This window comes from Lithobates pipiens, unplaced genomic scaffold, assembly GCF_037356315.1.
Source record: "Lithobates pipiens isolate NorthernLeopardFrog02 unplaced genomic scaffold, aLitPip1_a1.2 Scaffold_41, whole genome shotgun sequence".
Classification (NCBI taxonomy): domain Eukaryota; kingdom Metazoa; phylum Chordata; class Amphibia; order Anura; family Ranidae; genus Lithobates; species Lithobates pipiens.
This window is the reverse complement of record NW_027507861.1, coordinates 1,257,664-1,279,817: the sequence shown is the minus strand read 5'-3', so window position 1 is coordinate 1,279,817 and position 22,154 is coordinate 1,257,664. Positions and strand designations below refer to the sequence as shown.

The following is a 22,154-nucleotide window of genomic DNA, read 5'->3' as shown; positions in this document are numbered from 1 at the left end:
GCCAGTGGCTCTTAAAGGGTACAACATACCCATACAGGGTTTTGCGCAGCAAAGCCCTTCTGCCAACCTATATCGGCGTGAGACGGTTGGCAAGTGGTCAGATCATTCATTGCTGATTGTTAATAACATAACACGATGACAGCAGAAAGGAATTCCTTTTTCTCAAGTCGTCTTCCAGGACGGCACCCTGAGAGATGACTGGTCCACCTGACAGGAAACACAATCAAAGAGGTTAAAAGCCCCCGCCCCTCCCCGTGCTCCTCAGTTTTTGATTGTGTTTCCCCACAGCGAAACCGTTTGTTATTTTTTCCTAGACCCGAAGCCTGGGGCTGGTGGTCTCCCCCTGGGAGCCAGACCTAATGCCTGGGAAGCCTCTAGGTCTGGCAGGATGTTCTCATCCTTCCTGGGGGGTTCCCCTATATTTTCCTCAGGGGGGGCAGCAGAAACTGGAAGAGCCCCCCTGAGCGCTGAAGGACCCTGGGTACAGTGGTGTACCCAGAACTTCAGGGGCCAATTTTCCTCTCCTCTCCTTACCTGTGCGGTGGCCGTGCAGAAAAGGAGCCTGGTGTCCCTTTTTGGCTCAGGGTATCTCTCTGAAGACTCCAGGTCCAGCAATCCAGAGGGTTCTTGGTGCAGCTGGAGGCAGTATCTCCCCTTTGCAGCAGAGGTGCTCAGCTTTCTGGGGAGGTTTGGCACCATCTTCCTGGAGCTTGGTGGAGGAATGACATCACTTCCTCCACAGAACAGGAAGTGAGCTCAGAGTTCGGGTCATTTCCTGTCTACAGCAAAATGGTGGCCGTATCAGCATGGAGGTAACCACAGCCTCAGCCTCACAGCTGATTTGCCAAATCGGGGACATAAATCCAGGAGGAGCAGGCGCCCACTTCTCCCACAGACCGGCTGCCTTCGCCTGTGTTAGCTGTCCGAAGAAGCTCACTGGTGCCAGCAGCATGGAACGTGAGGAGAGACCCGCAGGGTCCATGGCCATGGAGGAGACCACAGGGGGTGAGTCCGACCGGCCGCCGGAGGTTTAGATGGGGGAGGGTACCCCAACTCTTCTCCTCTGGGTGGTACAGTGCTGTATTGTAATGCCTGTATGTTTTTGTTTCAGGGGACGATGCCACTGCCCTTGGGGTTGCCAGCCGTCCCGTGAAATCTTCCACCCGCTCTAAGCGTTGTGGAAACTGTAATGCTAGATTACCCCCAGATCATCCTAAACCCTTCTGCTTTAAATGTATACAGAAGCTGACAGGGAAGGAAACCTCTCAGATAATGGAGAAGTTTCTCACAGTACAAACTGAGATGCTGTCCACTCTGAAAGCCTTTCAGTCCTCCCTTAAGTCTAGGGATTCAGAGGCTCACACCAGCAAGGACGCCTCCTCCCAGGAGGGCTCCGCTTCCTCTAGGGGGTCTAGACGGCGGGCAGACAACCCAAGGTATCTCCAGTCTCAGGATTCAGAGGAGGAGGATGAGTCCGAATCCCATGGGCAGGGATTCTCGGACGAGGGTGTGTTGGACAGCCAGGAGGAGGATGAGGGGGAGGACTCCAGGTCTAGCAGGCATATCTTTTCAGCCGATGACATGGAGGGACTACTGAGGGCGGTTTACGCTTCTGAAGGGATTCAGGAGCCCACGGCACAGGTCTCTGCCCAAGACAAAATGTATAGGGGCTTAATTAAACCACAGACCAGGGTTCTTCCGGTACATCCTGCACTCAAAGATATTATCTTAAGGGAGTGGAAGGATCCGGAGAAGAGGCTCCTAAAGTACAAAACATGGAAGCGTAGATGCCCCTTTACTGAGGAGGATGAGGAGAAGTTTTTCAAGACTCCTAGGCTAGACGCCTCCCTGGCACAAGTTTCTAAACAATCCGATCTTTCCTTTGAAGACACTGGGAACATCAAGGATCAGATGGATCGGAGGGCAGAAACTATTTTGCGCAGGGCCTGGGAGGCCAACGCGTCGGCTATGAGCCCCGCGTTGGCCTCAGCCTGCATCGCTAGAAATGCGGACATGTGGATCTCTAAGCTGATAGACCACATCTCCCAGACTTCCAAGTCTAAGGAGGTCTTAGATTCATTGGAGGTCGTAGGCAGCGCTGTTGCATACCTAGCGGATGCGGCCGTGGAGACGGTGCGCACAACCGCCAAGTCTGCTGCCTTACTAAACTCGGCTCGGCGAGCCCTATGGGTTAAAACTTGGGACGGGGATGGCTCATCTAAGACCCGTCTATGTGGCCTCCCTTTTGAGGGTTCCCTCCTTTTTGGTGCTGGCCTAGACCAAGTCCTTGCTAGGTCGACCGAAAAGGGGAAGAAATTCCCTACTAAACCGAGGAGGGATAGGAAGAGGTTTTTTCGTGGCCCCCAGGCAAAGAACCGCTTCTCGGAGAAAAAGGTCTCCCCTAATAGACGTTGGGGGGCTGGGAAGGATAAGCAGAAGTCAGGCATTCTCTTTTCCAGCCAGAAGTCAAGCGACAAGACCTCCAAATGACATTCCAGTGGGGGGAAGGCTTTCCCACTTTGTCCCTCAGTGGGAAAGGGTCACTCAGAGCCCCCATATTCTACAGATCATAAAAGAGGGTTACAGGTTAGAATTTCTTTCCCCTCCTCCCTCCAAATTTCTCTTGACCCACCTTCCCAGGGATCCTGGCAAGGCAGCAGGAGTCCTACAGAATATAGAAGAACTGGCCAGGCAGGAGGTCATAGTGCCTGTTCCAGAGGGCCAGCAGGGTCAGGGGTTCTACTCCCATATATTTGTGGTACCAAAGCCCTCAGGAAGATATCGCCTCATCATAAATCTAAGGCATCTCAACGTCTTCCTGCGGTACAAGAAGTTCCGCATGGAGAGTGTTTATTCTCTCAGGAGACACCTTCTCAGGGACGTGTTCATGGTAACCTTGGATTTAAAGGACGCCTACCTTCACGTCCCTATATTTCAGAACCATCAGGTCTTCCTAAGATTTGCAATTGCCTCTCCAGAGGGAGTTCAGCATTGGCAGTTTGCGGCCCTCCCCTTCGGGCTGGCATCCAGTCCAAGGGTTTTTACAAAGATCCTGGCAGAAGTAGTGGCCTTCCTGCATCTCCAGGAAGTAGCGCTGATTCCCTATTTGGACGACATTCTGATTTACAATCAGAATCGGGATCAGCTCCTTTTGGATCTAGCCAGGGTAGTGGAGACCTTAGAATCCCTGGGATGGATCATCAGCAAGGAAAAATCCTCACTGATTCCGGCCCAGACGAAAATGTATCTGGGATTCCTGGTGGATTCCGCGCAACAGAAGTTAGTTCTACCCCAGAGCAAGGTAGAGGGTATAATTTCAGCGGTCCTTTCTCTGTTAGAGGCAAAGACATCTCCATACAAAGGGATTATGAGGGTGCTGGGCCTGATGACGGCAGCTATCCCAGCAGTTCCTTGGGCACAGCTGCACTCCAGGACCCTCCAGCACTTCCTCCTTTCCTCTTGGGACAGGAAAGGGGTTTCTCTAGAAGTAGAAGTGGCCATTCCGATCGAGGTAAAGGATTCTCTTCACTGGTGGCTTCACCCTCAGAGGCTTCAGGGGGGCCTCCTTTGGAGTCAGCTTCAGCCGCTCAGGATAACAACAGACGCAAGTTCCTGGGGGTGGGGGGCCCACCTGGAGGATCTAACAGCCCAGGGTTCCTGGGACGTGAGTCAGAGAAAGACATCCTCAAATTTTCGAGAACTTTTGGCCATCGGGGAGGCATTAAAGGCTTTCGAAAGGAGGATCAAGGACCAGGAAGTTCAGGTCCTATCAGACAACGCCACGGCAGTGGCATTTGTCAATCATCAGGGGGGCACCAGATCTCCAACTCTACTGGCTCTATCTTTAGAGATCATGGGTTGGGCGGAGCATCGGATTATCTCCATTTCCGCAGTCCACATAAAGGGGTCCCTGAATGTAGAGGCAGACTATCTCAGTCGTCAGCCGATTCTTCAGGGAGAATGGGAGTTGAATCCAGAGGTATTCTCCCTGGTATGTCGGCAGTTCGGCGATCCAGAGATAGATCTGTTCGCCCGCAGAAAGAACAGAAGGGTAAAGAGATTCTTTTCCCTTGCCCGAGAGGGGGGCTCAGAGGGGATAGACGCCTTGGCCCAGGTTTGGGACTTCCGGTTGGCCTATGCCTTCCCCCCCATGGGGCTTATTCCGAGGGTTCTTCAAAAGCTGTTTCTCTCGGAAGGCGCCCTGATTCTGATAGCTCCTTGGTGGCCCAAGAGAGCTTGGTTTCCAGCCCTGCAGGGTTGGTCCATAGCCCCGCCTCTACACCTTCCTGTTCGGCGCGACCTTCTCCTTCAGGGTCCAGTTTGCCATCCAGACCCCAGCTTCTTCAGGCTGACGGCCTGGCTCTTGAAAGGCAGAACCTGCGGGAGAAGGGCCTGTCGGACAGAGTAGTGGATACTCTCCTCCTTAGTAGGAAGCCGGTCACAAGGCGTATTTACGCTAAGACCTGGGGGATTTTTTCTCGCTGGTGTCAGGTGAGAGGGACTTCACAGCAAGAGATCCCGGCCATTCTGGAGTTTCTCCAGGATGGAGCAGAGCAGGGGTTGGCAACCAAGACACTTAAGGCACAGGTCGCAGCCTTATCCTGTTTTTTGGAGAGACGCTTGGCACTAGATCCTCTGATCAAGAGGTTCCTTTTGGTCAGAGAGAGGTTGTCCCCTGTCCAGGTGTCTAGGTTCCCACCATGGGATCTTACCTTGGTGTTAGAGGGCTTAACAAGGCCCCCCTTTGAACCAATAGACCAGATCCCCCTCAGGATCCTCACCTTTAAGTTGGCCTTTCTGCTTGCTATTACATCAGCCAGGAGAGTAGGCGATATTCAGGCTTTTTCAGTCAAGGAACCATACTTTCGTTTATTTGAGGACAGGGTTATACTTAGGCAGGACCCCCTGTACCTCCCTAAGGTAGCATCCAGGTTCCATAGGTCTCAAGAAGTAGTGCTACCTTCCTTTTGTAATAATCCCCAAAATGAGAGGGAAATTTCTTTTCACTGTCTGGACGTCAGACGTTGTTTATTATCCTACTTAGAAAAAGTTAAGGAGTTTAGAAGGTCCAGCCATCTTTTAGTTAATTTTTCTGGCCAAAAGAAGGGCCAACAAGCCTCCAAAGCATCCATAGCTAGATGGATTAAGCATGCCATTGCTTTAGCCTATGAGCAGTCAGGTAATGCAGTTCCTAGGGACCTGAAAGCTCATTCCACGCGATCTCTGGCAACCTCTTGGGCAGAAAGGGCCGGAGCTTCAGTGGAGCAGATATGTAGAGCCGCTACATGGACAAGCCAGAACACCTTCCTGAGGCATTACAGGGTGGAGTTACTGTCCCCTCAGGATCTGGCATTTGGCAGGAAGGTCCTGCAAGCGGTTGTCCCGCCCTAAGGTAGGCCTGAGCTACTTGCTCCTCTCTCAGGGTGCCGTCCTGGAAGACGACTTGAGAAAATGACCAGTTACACTTACCGGTAACTGTGTTTCTGGGAAGTCTTCCAGGACGGCAGGCCTACTTCCCACCCGTTCTCTTTAGGTTTAAATTAAGGTATAGAGTGTGGTGGTGTGGTGTGGTTTTCTTCACTCTCGTGCACTGGTGTGGGTCAATACTTTGTCACAACTGAGGAGCACGGGGAGGGGCGGGGGCTTTTAACCTCTTTGATTGTGTTTCCTGTCAGGTGGACCAGTCATCTCTCAGGGTGCCGTCCTGGAAGACTTCCCAGAAACACAGTTACCGGTAAGTGTAACTGGTCATTTTTGCTCTCATTGTGTTATGTTATTAAAGCCGAGTTCTGGGCTTTTTCTGTTTATTAAAAGTCAGCAGCTACAAAAAGTTTAGCTGCTGACTTTTAATAAACAGACGCTCACCTGTTCCACAGTCTGGGTGATGTGGCCGCACGGAGCCTCACTCCCCCCTTCTCTCCTTGCCACCTCCATTGAATCTGGGCACCGGGCCGTGTACAGCTTGTGTCTTAAAAAAAAGAAAGAAAATTGGATAGGGGTGGAGACAAGGAATGGTGCTTGGAGGTGAGTAGTGGGTGGAGACATGGGATGGTGCTTGGAGGTGGGTAGGGGTGGAGACAAGGAACAGTGCTTGGAGGTGGGTAGGGGTGGAGACAAGGAACAGTGCTTGGAGGTGGGTAGGGGCAGAGACGAGGAACGGTGCTTGGAGGTGGGTAGGGGTGGAGACAAGGAATGGTGCTTGGAGGTGGGTAGGGGGTGGAGACAAGGAATGATGCTTAGAGGTGGGTAGGGGGTGGAGACAAGGAATGGTGCTTGGAGGTGGGTAGGGGGTAGAGACGAGGAATGGTGTTTGGAGGTGGGTAGGGGTAGAGACAAGGAATGGTGCTTGGAGGTGGGTAGGGGGTAGAGACAAGGAATGGTGCTTGGAGGTGGGTAGGGGGTAGAGACAAGGAATGGTACTTGGAGGTGGGTAGGGGGTAGAGACAAGGAATGGTGCTTGGAGGTGGGTAGGGGTAGAGACAAGGGATGGTGCTTAGAGGTGGGTAGGGGTGGAGACGAGGAATGGTACTTGGAGGTGGGTAGGGGGTAGAGACAAGGAATGGTACTTGGAGGTGGGTAGGGGGTAGAGACAAGGAATGGTACTTGGAGGTGGGTAGGGGGTAGAGACAAGGAATGGTGCTTGGAGGTGGGTAGGGGTAGAGACAAGGAATGGTGCTTGGAGGTGGGTAGGGGGTAGAGACAAGGAATGGTGCTTGGAGGTGGGTAGGGGTAGAGACAAGGGATGGTGCTTGGAGGTGGGTAGGGGGTAGAGACAAGGAATGGTGCTTGGAGGTGGGTAGGGGTAGAGACAAGGGATGGTGCTTAGAGGTGGGTAGGGGTGGAGACAAGGAATGGTGCTTGGAGGTGGGTAGGGGGTGGAGACAAAAAATGGTGCTTGGAGGTGGGTAGGAGGTGGAGACAAGGAATGGTGCTTGGAGGTGGGTAGGAGGCGGAGACAAGGGGTAACTTGGGAGACGAGAGTTTCTCCACCTATTCTCTGAGAAAAAAACCCTGATTAGATCCTATAACATAAAAGTTCTTTAACCACTTCAGCCCCAGAAGGATTTACCCCCTTTCTGACCATACATCTTGTGACAGAACCCACTGTCACTGTGTACATTGTTTCATAGTTTCATAGTTAGTAAGGTTGAATAAAGACACCAGTCCATCCAGTTCAACCTGAGCGAGTGTCTACCCCTATGCCTGTACATTGCACACTCACATTGGTCCCTACCCTCAAGGAGCCTACAATCCAAGGTCCCCATTCATATACTAGGGCCAATTTTGGACAGAAGCCAATTAACCTACCAGCATGTCTTAGGAGTGTGGAAGGAAACCAGAGTACCCGGAGGAAACCCACGCAGGCACATGGAGAACATGCAGACACCCCAGGCAATCCCCTCTAGGTACTCAACCATGGACCATAGATCATAACCAAAAAAAGAGAGAAGGGGCTCCAATAGTGAAGTAATGCCAGACGGACTTTATTATAAAAAGGACATAGTCCTGAGTACTCACATTTAGTAGCACAATTATAAGCGAAAGTTACAGCTAAAAAACGAACTAACTCCTCGTTCGTACCCCGGACGTCGCTTCCGGTATCCTCCTAAGCCAATCCTACGCGTATCGTCCTTGATCACGTGACTTCATCGGGGAAGCTGTAACTTTCGCTTCTAATACCCAGGACTATGTCCTTTTTATAATAAAGTCCGTCTGGTATTACTTCACTATTGGAGCCCCTTCTCTCTTTTTTGGGTGCGATCTATGGTCCATGGTTCAGTACCTAGAGGGGATTGCCTGGGGTGCCTGCACCAGCTGAGAACACACATTCTAACCATTGGAACGTATTGCTGTTTAACTGACAGCAGTGAGGTAAGGTACCCACTGCACTCCGTGTGTGAGCCCCTGTCTTGAGGATCTGGGAGATCACCGGTGGAATTATCCCCTGCTTTCATCCACGGAACTAGTCTATTATATAGCACAGTGTGGACGCACTTACTGCGTGGCTTGATATGGATTGCCTTTTTTTCTATAAATAGAGACACTTTAAGAATTCCGTTTTTGGATTGTGCTTTTTTATTGTTATTTTTACTATTTATTTGTTTTTTATTTTTCATTTTTTTCACTGGATGCACTTTATGGATTGAGACACATTTTGGATCTTATACTTTTTGTATTTTCATTATCACTATTTTGTGATTTCACTACCTATTTTCACTTTATTAGGAATATTTGTATTACCTGGATTTGAATATTTATACTGGTCACTTTATAATGGTTTTATAATGTATAAATGGCATTGATATACTTTAAATAGGTTGCGCAATTTGAAATAATTGATTTGTAATAATCACATAAGTGTATTTTAGATCCTGTATGCGATTATTTATTTAGGTATTTATTGAATTCATTTAGTTTTTTGTGTGGAGCGCAACACCACTTTTTTATCACTATGCTAAATATATACTTTTATTCCACAAACAATGTACTTTTAGCTGATAAAGACATATACAAGATGACGGTATTCCCAAAACATGGGGCTATGATATTTTGGGACAAAATGGCATTGAGATAATGTAATGTAATGCTGCATCCCTTCTCCCCCATCCCCCCCCCCTGTTGCTTTGTTTAATTGTGTTGGGTCATGTCATGTAGACAGAAGGTCTGGAGACACATCTCAGCAGGGGATGTGTAAGGAGGGGCTGCCTGCTTATCATAATCCCTTAATGTGTTTCAACTGTAGTTGTTTGAATATACAAATGTTGAGTTTCCATTGGTTCTTCCTTGTCCCCTCCCCCCTCTATGAGAAGGCTAAGGGGAGTGTCGCTAACTGTGTTTAAAGTGTATTTTTGAAACTTAATAAAGAGTTTATACTCTGCATATTTAACCCTCAACACCTGTTTGGCTTGTCTCGTGATTGAGGGGTTAAGGGCTGATTATGGCGAATATGCAGGCTGCGGGTACGTTTGGAGAACAGGAGACACGGGTCTGGCGGAGATGCTCAGCAGGGGTATCCGAGATCCATCACGGTGGTGGCAGAAGTGGGATGTCTCCTGCAGTCCGGAACATCCAAATCGCCACTGGGATTCAAGGTCCGGGCACCCGCTGAGGAGCGATACGGGACCAGCCAGCATGAGAGTGGAGTTCGGGAGGAGGCTGCAAGGCATGCGGAAGAAACATCGGGGACCAGCGACAGAGAACACCATGCTCAGCTGGGAGGATGTGATCCGCCGGCAACTCTGGCAAGAGACGCTAAGCCACGAGCGGCACCATCAGGGGAAGATCCTTCCCTCCTCCACAGAGATGTACTGGACGCAGTACCATATGCGAGAGGTGTTCCTAAGGGAACAACCACGAGATGAGTGGAAGACGGAGCTCAGAAGATTGGTCCGGGAGGAGATGAGGCTGGACGTCAGCTACAGAGCCCTCCGGTGGTTCACGGCTCAACTGTGGCCAGGTACAGCAGATGGCAGCCTGACAGAAGGCGTTGGCTATGGGGGCGTAGGGCTACTCCATCAAAAAATGTACAGAGACCCAGACTTTGGGAGCGTTGAGGAGTGGTGGCTGGAAGACATCCTGGACTTCAGAGATGAGGTGCTGGACCTCCCAGAAGAGGCTTGTGACCTGGAGGAATTGGAGTTCCAGGTTGAGCAGGAATGGGAGCTCGAGATTGCCTACAAGCAGCTGTTTGACGGTGATCAGCAGCCTGGCATGGCTCCCATTGCCTGGGACTGCCTGGGAGAAATAGCGGACAGTTGCAAAGATGTGGAGCAAATGGGGCCAGGGGTGCCCCTACGTTTTCCCATCCTAACCGCAATGGAAGAAGCGGCGATGATACAGAGGGCACTTGCAGTGCTAGAATTCTGGAACGCATCGGAGGTTCCCCAGGCAATGAGACAATAACATAAAAGTCTCGAAAGGGGGAGTTGAGACGGGTGTTGGAAGGCTGGCAGATGGTGATCAGCAGCAAGTCCAGAGTATTGCATCTGGTGCCCCAGCAGATGCACTGGCTACGAGGCAGAGCGCCGCTGGCCTCTGCCCACCACCATCAGAGTTAGATCCAGGGAGTCCGAGGGATGACCTCAGTGAGCTGTTTCCCCAGTAGCAGATATTCCCCCCAGGAGTGGATAAAGAAATTCTCCCTCCCAAGCACTTGGACCCTACCCCAGTGTTTATATCCCCAGCAGATGCGCTGGCGATGGAGCAGAACGCCACTGGCCTCTGCCCACCCTCAGAATTGGATCCGGAGAGTCAGAGAGTTGATCTTTGGGAGCTGTTTCCCCAGCAGCGGATAACCCCACCGGGAGTGGAGAAAGCCATTCTACCTCCCCAGCAATTGGACACTACCCCAGTGTTCACCTTCCCAGCAGAAGCGCTGGCGATGGAGCAGAGCGCCGCTGGCCTCTGCCAAACCTCAGAGTTAGATCCAGGGAATTCGAAAGATGATCTCAGGGAGCTGTTTCCCCAGCAGCAGATATCCCTACCAGAAATGGAGAAAGCAATCCCCCCTCCCCAGCACTTGAACACTACCCCAGTGTTTATGCCCCCAGCAGAAGCGCTGGCTACGGGGAAGAGTGCCACTGGCCCCTGCCCAGGCCTCAGTATGCTTTTGGAGGGTTTGGAAGACAGCCCCTGTCAGAAGTCGCCCCGGTGGCTGGTCACAGAACCGGGAGAGGATAATACCCTCTCCAGCGGCTGAACTCTACCTTTGTATATGTCCCCCCAGCAGAAGCGCTGGTTACAGTGCAGAGTGCTGTTGGTCTCTGCGCAGCATCAGAAAAAGAGATGGAGAGTCCGGGAGATAGCAGCTGGTAACTACACTAGGAGAAAATAAAGTACCTTTTCCTCCCCAGTGGCTTAGTACTACCAGCCTAAGCTCCCTACCAGCTGAATCGCTGGCATTGGGGCAGAGGATTATTCAGCTCCCCCCAATACCTGCAACCAGTCCCCGGATCAGGGGAGTGCGGACAGCTGGTTCCACTCTGCAGTGGCTGCTTTTATTCACAGAACACCGCATGTGCGGTTTTGCTCGCCAGAGTCATACTTTTCCTTTTCCTGTTTGACCGAGGTGGGAATTTGTGACTAACGCAGGACCAGGCCAGTTGAGGGTCAGCGACTTGGTTAGTCTGTTTTTTTTAAAAGGGGAGAAATGTGACAGAACCCACTGTCACTGTGTGTTTTGGAGGGGGCTGTGGGCTCGCCTCTGTAATGGAAATTTGTAGGTTCTGTATATAATTGTATTCTATTTTATATGTATTGCACAATGCCCTCACTGTGCACACGGCACTAATAATGTTTTCAGTACATGTTTTGCATTCTTTCGAGTCCTGATTAGAATTAGCCTGCCTATGTTGCGCCCCTTGTTACCATAAACGTACAATTGTAATATTAATGTGATACCTACGTTATCATGTGTATAAAAATCTTCAAATGCATCATAATAAAGGAGAACGGTTATTTGGAAAGATGCTGAGCGTATCTTTTGTGTCTGTTCCCTACTGCAGTAGTTATTATTAATTTGGAACCACTAATCAATATGAGGATAGGCGTTGCTTATCTATAAAATATCCATTTCACCTCCTACCCACAGACTATGGCCCAGCAGAGAATATGAGATTTGGAGGGCTATTTGCCATCACCTACCACCTGGAGAAGATGCCACCTCCAGACATTTGTGTCCAGAGTCGCCAGTTCATCGGGAAACCGGGTGAATGCAGTATCTGTGGCTGGGCTTGTGGAGTCGTTCCTGGCTACCTAAACCTATTGGCCCGGCTGGACTAAATATATACTTTTATTCTGCAAACAATGTACTTTTAGCTAATAAAGACATATACAAGATGGCGGTATTCCCAAAACATGGGGCTATGAGACTTTGGGACAAAATGGCATTGAGATAAAGTAGTGTAATGCTGCATCGCTTTGTGTTGGGTCATGGCATGTAGACAGAAGGTCTGGAGACACATCTAAGCAGGGGATGTGTAAGGAGGGGCTGCCTGCTTGTCATAATCCCTTTATGTGTTTCAACTGTAGTTGTTTGAATATACAAGTGTTGAGTTTCCATTGGTTCTTCCTTGTCCCCTACCCCCTCTATGACAAGGCTAAGGGGAGTGTTGCTAACTGTGTTTAAAGTGTATTTTTGAAAATTAATAAAGAAATTTATGCTCTGCATGTTTAACCCACAACACCTGTGTGGCTTGTCTCATGATTGAGGGATTAAGGGCTGGTTATGGCGAATCTGCAGGCTGTGGGTACGTTTGGAGGACAGGAGACACAGGTCTGGCGGAGGTGCTCAGCAGGGGTATCCGAGATCCGTCACACATCTACTGTACATAGATATTTAATCCCAGAACTAAAATGACATTGTTATTTATCTTTCTGGAAGGCGGTGGATAACATCTCCCGTCTCTTGAAGAGTGATGGGCGATGGGTATCTTGGGTATCTGACACTTTATTGTGTTTTGGATACTTTGTCTCCCTCTGGTCTCTGTGGTTCCTCCTCACTAAGTGATCACACTCTTCTCTAATGATATAACGACTGGTGGGAGGAACCACTACAACCCGCAAGAGACAAGGATTCCAACAAACCCAACATGTCTGATCCCAGCAGTGTGCAGAACAAAAATTAAACCCACCGTCCACCTCAGAGGTAAGTATGAAATGTTCAGATTTAATGATGTTAATTCTCAACACATTAGCAAAATACTACAATTACCAATAATAGAGATAATGCTATAGCTGCTGGTAACCCAGCGTTGCTCCATACTTATTAGTGGATAAATGTTTTTGTATTCAGGTCAGGTCTGAACAGAATTATGTAACATTTGGGGAAAAATATACAACCAAGAAGTCCAGAACTTGAGGCTATTAGAGCAAAAACCTCCACAGCCACCATGTATTTCCCTCTGGTGCTCAGATAGGCCGGGATCATGGCGATCCAGACACTGCAGAACACCAGCATGCTGAAGGTGATGAACTTGGCTTCATTAAAACTGTCTGGTAATGTCCTGGCTAAAAAAGCGATAATGAAACTCACAGCGGCCAGAAGCCCCATATATCCCAGGACAGAGTAGAAGCCGATAACTGAACCCTCATTACACTGAATGATGACCTTCCCCTGATAAGAGTGAGTGTCCCGATCCTGGAAGGGAGGAGAAATAGACAACCAAGTGACACAGATTAAGACTTGAACCAGTGATAAGAAACAAATGATAAAAGTCGGTAGTTTGGCTCCCATCCATTTCCTCCAGGGGCTCCCAGGTTTGGTGGCTTTAAAAGCAATACACACCATGATACTTTTGGCAAGAAGAGAAGAGACGGCAACTGAGAAGATGACACCAAAAGAGGAGACACGGAGCATGCAGGTCACATCTACTGGATGGCCGAGGAACAAGAAGACACAGAGGAAGCTCAGCATGATGGAGACCAGGAGAAGATAGCTCAGCTTCCGGTTATTAGCTTTAACAATGGGGGTGTCCTGGTAATGTATAAATATCCCCAATATTAAACCAGTCAGAAGACAACAGAGGATGGAGACAGCCGAAAATACTACAACAATGGTGTCATCAGTGTAGGAGAGAAATTCCACCAGTCTTGGAACACACCGATCCTTCTTCTCATTTGGCCATTCTTCATCAGGACATTTCATGCAGTTTTCACTGTCTGCAGGAAGAACAATACAAACACAATGAACATCGGGGTCAGAGCTTCAATCAGTGCATTTTAGGGCCTCAGGAAATGAGATCGGCCGTCACTACATCAGGATTGATCGATTCTCACATATACAATATATCCCATAGTCTGTAGACTCTATAACTTTCACACAGATAATATACACTGATTTGGGGAATTTTCACCAGAGAAATGGAACAGAATACATTGCCCTAAATATATGAAGAAGGATCATTTATTTGCAACATTTTATAACAGAAACAAAGCGAAATGTGTCTGAGTGATTGTCATTCAAAGTGTGAGAGCGCTGAAAGCTGAAAATTGGCCTGGACATGAAGGGGGTGAAAGTGTCTGGTATTGAAGGGGTGAAACACATCAGAATCGGGTGTCCCAATACTTTTGGTAATATAGTGTATCTGTAATGGATCTGATCAGTCTTTACATTTCAGCTGTTTTGGGAGAGGAGAAGTTTTCTTTTTGTTCTATTGTCTTCAATGCTCCATCAGTTGGGGGGCGGCAGACAGACCTGACCATGTACCCTAGACTCCTAATATTGCACATGTACAATGATCACACTGAAGGAAAGCTTGCGTAATGTCTAGAGCACCTTAAATACTTCACTAGGTATTGGCACATCTCCTATAACTAATGCTGCCAGGTAATTTACTTTCTACAGGAAGTAGTGTCCTCTGAGAATCGGTAATTGCCCTTCATACTCACCTGTAACTATTTTGATCTACTCTATCTCAGGGTTGGTCATCGAGGTCCTTTCCTTTGATCTTTTCTAGCACTTCGGACTCTTGGATACACCAAGTACGTCCCCTCCCACTCAGTTCAATAAGGGTGATGGTGATTATGGAGGGATAGTCCAGCATTACTGATCAATTGTAGACCTGCACTGATGGGAATGGGTGTCCTGGATCTGTTGCAGTGCATATAATCCTATAGATAAGAGTTTTTGCCTCTCTTTCTCTCCCTCTCCCCTTCCTTCTGTACACCCCCCCTTGCTGCCCCCCCCCCCTCGCTCCATCCTTTCCCCGTCCCCTTTTGCCACTCCTGTCCCCTCCCCTTTCTCCCCCCCCTCTCTTCTTATTCCTCCCCTCCTTTTTTTTCTCTTCAGGCACTGTACATGCTGGAGCAGACTCCAATCAGTTATGGAGTATTTCAAGTCTAGCTTAATATGGAACCTGCAGGCAGAGGGTTACCCTTAGACTATCAAAGTTACCGAAAGCTTCCATAAGTCTTTGCGGCACTATTCTTCTTGTTTAATGGTTTAAAATTGAAGTTACTTGTTGTATGTTGTACGTTTTTTTTTTTTTTTTTTTTTGTTTTTTTTTTTTTTTTGCTTGTTCTGGCTTAAAGATATACCTACAACCTACAGTAGCTCCCCTCTGATACTCCTTCCTACTACATGCACTACCTATGACACGGTCTCTGGAGGGCAGAACCATTTGTGGTTCTCCCGTTCATACTTCTGTCCCCACTCAGTGGTCCCATTTGGGCCCTCGCTGACACACCAGCTCCCCCTTCTAAATGTGGAATAGTATCTCGATCTCCACCTCTGGTACATCCCTAAACCCCATACCCTCCTTCCCTTAACTCTTTTCACACATTTTCTTCTATCTTCCCTCCTCCTCCCCCCTCCCCTTTTCTTTTTTTTTCCTTTCCCGTCCCTGTCCCTCCCACAAGCCTTTGACCCCTCCTACCTTGTCTCTCCCCCCTACTCCTTCTTCTGGAGCTGAGGAGGGGCCACTCACCCCCTCACTGATTCTCCTCCCCGGCTGACCGTGTTCCACACCCATCAATCTACCAAACTATCCGAGGTTCTTTCCTGCTTAATCGCTCCATAATAGCCATGAGAAAGAACGTGGCGCCCACTCCACTCCTGTCTTTGAGGTGTGTGTCGTTGAACGTGAAGGGCCTTAATCTCCCCGAAAAGAGGTCTCAAATCTTAACCTCCCTGACCAAACATAAAGCCCACTTCATTTTCCTTCAGGAAACTAATTTCCGCTCTGACGTGGTCCCTAAACTATCTAATCACATCTACCGTACAGTAGTTCACGCCACTAAAACAGAAGCTAAAACAAAGATTGTCTCTATCTTAATCTGTAGACATGCCAACTTCCACCAGACTGACTCCCTTGTCAATGCAGAAGGCAGGTTTGTTTTTATCAAAGGCACATATGCCTCAAAACCTATTACACTCGCCAACATATACTCCCCCAATGAACGCCAGGTTCCCTTTTTTAGGAAGATTTGCGACCTTATCTCCTCTTTTCAATCAGGCCTGGTTCTACTGGGAGGAGATTTCAATGTTCCGCTGAACCCGGTTTTAGACTCCTCTTCGGGAACCTCCTCCTTGCCATACCAAGCCCGTAAGGCAAATTAAACTGCGATTACAAAACTTAACACTTCACGACGCCTGGCGCACTATGTTCCCCTCTGAGAGGGACTATAGTTTTTACTCAGCGCCACATGGTAAATATTCAAGAATAGACTATTTCTTTCTTTCCAAATCAGACTTACCCCTCCTCAATCAAACAACTATAGAACCAATGTTCCTTTCCGACCATCACCCCATCACGATCACCCTTACCTACCCAGAGTCCTGCACCAGAACTAAATCCTGGAGATTTAACCCCTCTCTACTTAATGACCCAGCGACCTTAGACTATTTGAAAACATGCCTGCGTCTGTATTTCGAGGAAAATACTACCCCTGACATCTCCGCTGTGTCCCTGTGGGAAGCGCAGAAATGCGTAATTCGCTGTGAGCTTATCACAGTAGCAGGGAAAGCTAAGAGGATCCACCAATAAACCATTTCCTCCCTGATCAGGAACATTAAACACTTAGAAATATCCCACAAACAGTCGCACGCGCAGTCCACACTACAAGATTTGTTACATTCCCGTTCTCTCCTCTTGGAGGAATTAGGCAAACAAACTAAGAAACGCTATATCCTCGGTCAAAGAGTATTCTACGAGCATGGGAACAAAAGCGGGTGCCTTCTGGCTCGCACAATCCAAGCTTCCAAATCTTCATCTACAATTCACCACTTGCGAAGCGCTCACGGAACACTCTTGTCCAGGAACGATGATATAGCTAAAGAATTTGAGAACTTTTACTCTAAATTATATAACTTGCAACAGACTCACCCGGGCTTAACTCCGTCGGCCACATGCACAGATCGCATTAAAGAATTTAACTCACAATACTCTCCAAATCCAAAATTCCCCCAACAAGCCCAGGACATGGAGACCCCCCTTACTTTAGGAGAACTGGAGATAGCAATTAAACAGATGAAAACTGGTAAGAGTCCAGGCCCAGATGGCTTCGCTCCAGTATTATAAGTCATTCCTCGACTCCCTTGCCCCTAGACTTCTTTCCACCTTCAATTCACTCGCTGATTCCCAGGTTCTGCCTGAAGGAGTGCTTATGGCACATGTAGCTAAAGTGAGGATTAATGGCCACCTATCGGATGCCTTCTCCATCAGTAATGGCACACGTCAGGGCTGTCCTTTGTCCCCCCTAATTTATATTTTCACTCTGGAGCCCCTTCTCAACAGAATTAGAGCCAAATCCGACATTGGGGGTCTGACAGTGGGCGGGGGAGAGAATTTAAGGTCGCTGCCTTTGCAGACAACATCTTGTTGTCCCTGAAATCACCCCGCATCTCATTGCCAAATTTATTGAAAGATCTTGAGCTCTTTGGTAGTTTGGCCAATCTCAAGATCAATTACTCAAAATCCCAGGCTCTGAATGTATCGCTTCCTACTCGGGAGGTTCTTCATTGTCAAGAGGCTTTCCCTTTCCGATGGGAGAGGGAGGCGATAACGTACTTGGGAATCAGAATCACCGACCGGCTGTCGGACCTCTATATGTCTAACTTTCACATAGCCCTTTCCAGAATTCAGACTCATTTCAAGGAGTGGATGGGCTTGAAGGTTTCCTGGTTTGGTCGTTTTGCACTGATTAAAATTATCATTCTTCCGAGACTACTTTACCTTATGCAAACTCTCCCCATCCACCTCACCCCAGCTTTTTTCTCTACCTATCGCAAAGCCTGCTCTGCTTTTATCTGGAAAAACTCCCCGCCTCGTATAAAGTACTCTCATCTTACATTTCTGAAAAAGGAGGGAGGCATAGGCCTGCCAGACCTATATAAATATTACCTGGCGTGTCATCTCACTAGGATAGTGGACTGGAACGTACACGCCACCAGAAAGATCTGGGTGTCGCTGGAAAAATCTCTTGCACCAGGCTCTTTACATTTACTGCCCTGGTTAGATCGCAAACACTGGCCACAGGTGACCGTCACACATCCTCTAATCTATCCATCTCTTTTGGCCTTTCGTGGAGCGATGGGGTCTGGGTTGTCTACCTCAGTGCCAGGTCCTTTAACTTCTCTAAGAGAGAACCCAGCTTTTCCCCCGGGGGACTCTCGCTCCTTTTTGCTCCATGAGTGGCCACAAGATGATGTCCTAGCTATCCCCTTTTTCTCGAAAGGAACCCCTCTTACCTTCGAGAACCTGGTAAATATCTCTAAAACTGCTTCTTTCTCCTTTTGGTCATATAGGCAAATTCGTAATTTTATCTCGACCCACTCACACCAGTCCTGTTGGACCAGACAACTCACTCCCTTCGAATCCCTTTGTCACCAAAAAACAATGCAAAGGCACCTAATATCCACGCTCTATGCTCTTCTCTCATCCTCATCGACCCTCCCTCAAGCTTACTCACAGACGACGTGGGACAGAGATTTTCAAACGCCCCTCACCACAAAAATGTGGGAAACCATCTATGAATATGCTCACAAGTGCTCCCTAAATGGAGCCATCCAGGAAAATAGTTACACAATTGCCACAAGATGGGACAGGACCCCCTCAAGGCTCCATAAATTTCCCCCCTCCATCCCCAACACCTGTTGGAGGTGCGGAAGACAAGAAGGAACAATGCTCCATGTCTGGTGGGCCTGCGAGCGCCTTCAACTCTTTTGGAGAGAGGTTAGCGAAATTATTTCACATGTCACCACATATACCTTGGATTACACCCCCGCACAATTTCTCCTGCATCACACGTCTTTGTCAAAGAAAAAATACTATAAGTCATTGGCTATGCATATGGTGAACGCTGGAGAACGCTAGGAGAATATCCAAAATAAAAGAAATGGAGGAAATGATCCACATTTCACAGGAAAGAACACACAAATTCTCAGTCAGCTGGTCGTGCTGGATCCACTTCACGACCTCTGAACGCTTTCGTCAATATGTATCATAATTGAAGACACATGAATTCTGCTCCTAACTGTGAGCTCTTACCGGCCGGGGGGATGGGGTGGGGAATGGCCCTTCCGAGGGGCATCAGCGGCGGTTCCCATTCGACCTTCTCCCACCCTGACCCCTTCCCTCTCCTTCCTCCTCCCCCCCTTTTGTGATGTTCTCCCTCCTCTCCCTGCATGACCTGCTTTTGCTATTTTGACATTTCTATCCTTCTTAACCACTTTCAGACCGGACCATTTTGCTGGTAAATGACCAGAGGTCTTTTTACAATTTGGCACTGCGCTGCTTTAACTGGTAATTGCGCGGTCATGCAATGTTGTACCCAAACAAAATTTGTGTCCTTTTCTTCCCACAAATAGAGCTTTCTTTTGATGGTATTTGATTGCCTCTACGATTTTTATTTTTTGCGATATAAATGGAAAAAGACCGCAAATTTTGAAAAAAAAATGATATTTTCTACTTTTTGTTATTAGAAAAATCCAATAAACTCAATTTTAGTCATACATTTAGGCCAAAATGTATTCAGCCACATGTCTTTGGTAAAAAAAAAGTCAATAACTGTATATTTATTGGTTTGCGCAAAAGTTGTCACATCTACAAACTAAGGTACGTTTTCTGGAATTTACGCAGCTTTTAGTTTACGACTGCCTATCTCATTTCTTGAGGTGCTAAAATGGCAGGACGGTACAAAACCCCCCCAAATGACCCCATTTTGGAAAGTAGACCCCCTAAGGAAATTGATAAGTGGCATGTTGAGCCCATTGAATATTTTATTTTTTTGCCTCAAGCGATTGAATAATGACAAAAAAAAATATTTTTTTTTTTTTTTACACAAAGTTGTCACTAAATGATATATTGCTCACACATGCTATGGGCATATGTGAAATGACACCCCAAAATAAATTCTGCTGCTTCTCCTGAGTACGGGGATACCACATATGTGGGACTTTTTGGGAGCCTAGCCGCGTACAGGGCCCCGAAAACCAAGCACCGCCTTCAGGCTTTCTAAGGGTGTTACAGTTTTGAAGGCCGTAAAATGCCAAGATGGCACAACCCCCCCCCCCCCCCCAAATGACCCCATTTTGGAAAGTAGACACCCCTAAATTTAGGAGTACACTAGTGAGACTAGGTAATAAATGGCGGGTGCCCTGAAACTATAAAAAAATAACTAACCAACCAGCGTCACCTGTAACCGTTATATGGTGATCACTGGTGAAAGGGTTAACTAGGGGGCAATCAGGGGGCTTTATGCGGTAGTATATGGGGGTCCCTGGCGCTATAAAAAGCTGCGGCGAACCTAAATACCTACCTGCCTAACTAGCGTCACCTGTGACACTAATACAGCGATCAGAAAAATGATCGCTTATTTGGCTGGGTTCACACTGGAGCGATGTGGGAACGCCACGAATCCGCGGCGGGTTCCCGCATCGCATGCCTCCCGGCGGCAGTTCACACTGCCCTATGCGAACTGCTGGGAGTGTCAGTGAAATGTTAATGACACCCCCAGATCAGTTCACATATCGCAGTGCGATCTGCAAACTCGGATCGCATGGTGTGAACACCCATGCGATCCGATTCTGCTGCGGACCAAAAAAAGGGTCCCGTGCGAATTTGCGGCGGGTGCGGCGCGAATTCAGCTATACTATCTGTATGGCTGAACTCGAATCGCACAGAGATCGGATGTGATTTGCACTGCAGTGCGGTGCGAATCACATCTGTTCTCATAAACCGCTGCAATGTGAACTCAGCCTTAGTGACACTGGCGACGGGGGGTGATCACGGGGTTAAACCTTTATTGGGGGGGTTAGGGGGGGACATTAGTACTAAAGGGGGCTAACCCTAACTGCCCTAACAGTTATTACAGTCACAAATGACACCAATGCAAAAAAATAAAAAATAAATAAAAAAAATGCAATTGGTGTCACTGTGACTGGGGGGGCAGGGGTAATTGGGGGGGTGATCGGGGGGTAAAGGGGGGGGGTGTGAGTGTGCCTGGCATGTTCTACTGTATGTGTGGTGTGTTGGTGCAACTCACCGATGCTCTCTCCTCGGTGCCGGAACGAAAAATACCGACACGGAGGAGAGAATACATCACTTCCTCTCCTGTGTTTACTTTACAGGAGAGGAAGTGATGTCGGGAGCGATCGCGAGGGGGTGGCCATGAATGAATGGCCGTCCCCTCGTCCGGGATCGCTCCCGAACGAATGCCGACCGCAGGCACCGGGGGGGGCCCGATCGGGCCCCCCACCCGCGGGAAGGCAGGGACTTATATATACACGCCCTTATGCCTGCCCGTGCCATTCTGCCGACGTATATCATCGTGCGGCGGTCGGCAAGTGGTTAAAAAAAAAAAAAAAAAAAAACATAAAATGTTTGGGAGTTTTGAGTAATTAGATGATTTTTCCATGTAGGAGAGGAGTGCCGGAATCGCTCTATAAAAGGATAAAACACGGGGATGACAGAGATGTACAGTACTTCATAAAGACAAATACAAACTTTACCAGAAATGCTGGAGATCTCTCCTTCTGGACATGAGACACACTCATAGCAACATTTATGAATTGAAGATCCAAACTTTTTTCTGGTGCCGGGAATACAGGGATCCGAACATCGAGATACCGGAACCTGAAATCAGATATTATTATTATTATTATCATCATTATTATTATTATATTTTAAAGATCCATCATATTTCATGAGGCTTTTCAAAAGTGTTACAAATTAGGTTTGGCTTTGCCTTCACCATGGGTTCAAGTTGAATTCTTCAGGTCTGATATCCAATCAGGCGGGGGGGTCTTCAGCAACCTGTAGATTGTGGACAAGTGACTGGTGGATCGGGGTTTGGGTTTGCTGACCCGCCATTTCAGAGCACTAAGGGACTTCTTATAAAGCTGGAGGTGCAGTAAGGACCAAGAGCCACATAATCCGATGTCTCCTCTGTAGTGTCGGCTCCTGTCCCATGCCGAGTGACACCAACTGCACTCCACCTCTAATCCCAGCTAGTGGTCTCCAGAGTGGTGCCAGCAGCACAAGGAAGAGATCTTCAGGTCAATGTGAAGCAATACACCAAGCATTTTAGTATAGGGCTGCTTTCACAGTGATGTGCTGCGGTTTACCCACACCGCGGGTGTGCAGTGTACCTGAAGCTTTCCTGGGGGTTTGATGCACTTAGCCATAGACTTCTATTATATCCTGCGGGTTTGCTTC

The 22,154-nt window shown here is 48.2% G+C and overlaps 2 protein-coding genes across 2 annotated transcripts; one reads left to right on the top strand and one right to left on the bottom strand.

The window, feature by feature from the left end:
* Nucleotides 1-219: 219 nt before the first annotated feature.
* LOC143956755 (uncharacterized) lies at nt 220-9,903 on the top strand. The gene is made up of 3 exons (XM_077466941.1): nt 220-1,005; nt 1,112-2,294; nt 8,931-9,903. Exons 1-3 carry the CDS (start codon nt 807-809, stop codon nt 9,901-9,903), a joined length of 2,355 nt encoding a protein of 784 aa, XP_077323067.1. The 5' UTR covers nt 220-806.
* Nucleotides 9,904-12,605: 2,702 nt separating this feature from the next.
* LOC143956706 (vomeronasal type-2 receptor 26-like) lies at nt 12,606-21,567 on the bottom strand. Its single transcript, XM_077466900.1, has 2 exons — nt 21,449-21,567; nt 12,606-13,659 (listed from the first exon to the last, which is right to left on the bottom strand). Exon 2 carries the CDS (start codon nt 13,643-13,645, stop codon nt 12,767-12,769), a length of 879 nt encoding a protein of 292 aa, XP_077323026.1. The 5' UTR covers nt 13,646-13,659; nt 21,449-21,567; the 3' UTR covers nt 12,606-12,766.
* Nucleotides 21,568-22,154: the final 587 nt, after the last annotated feature.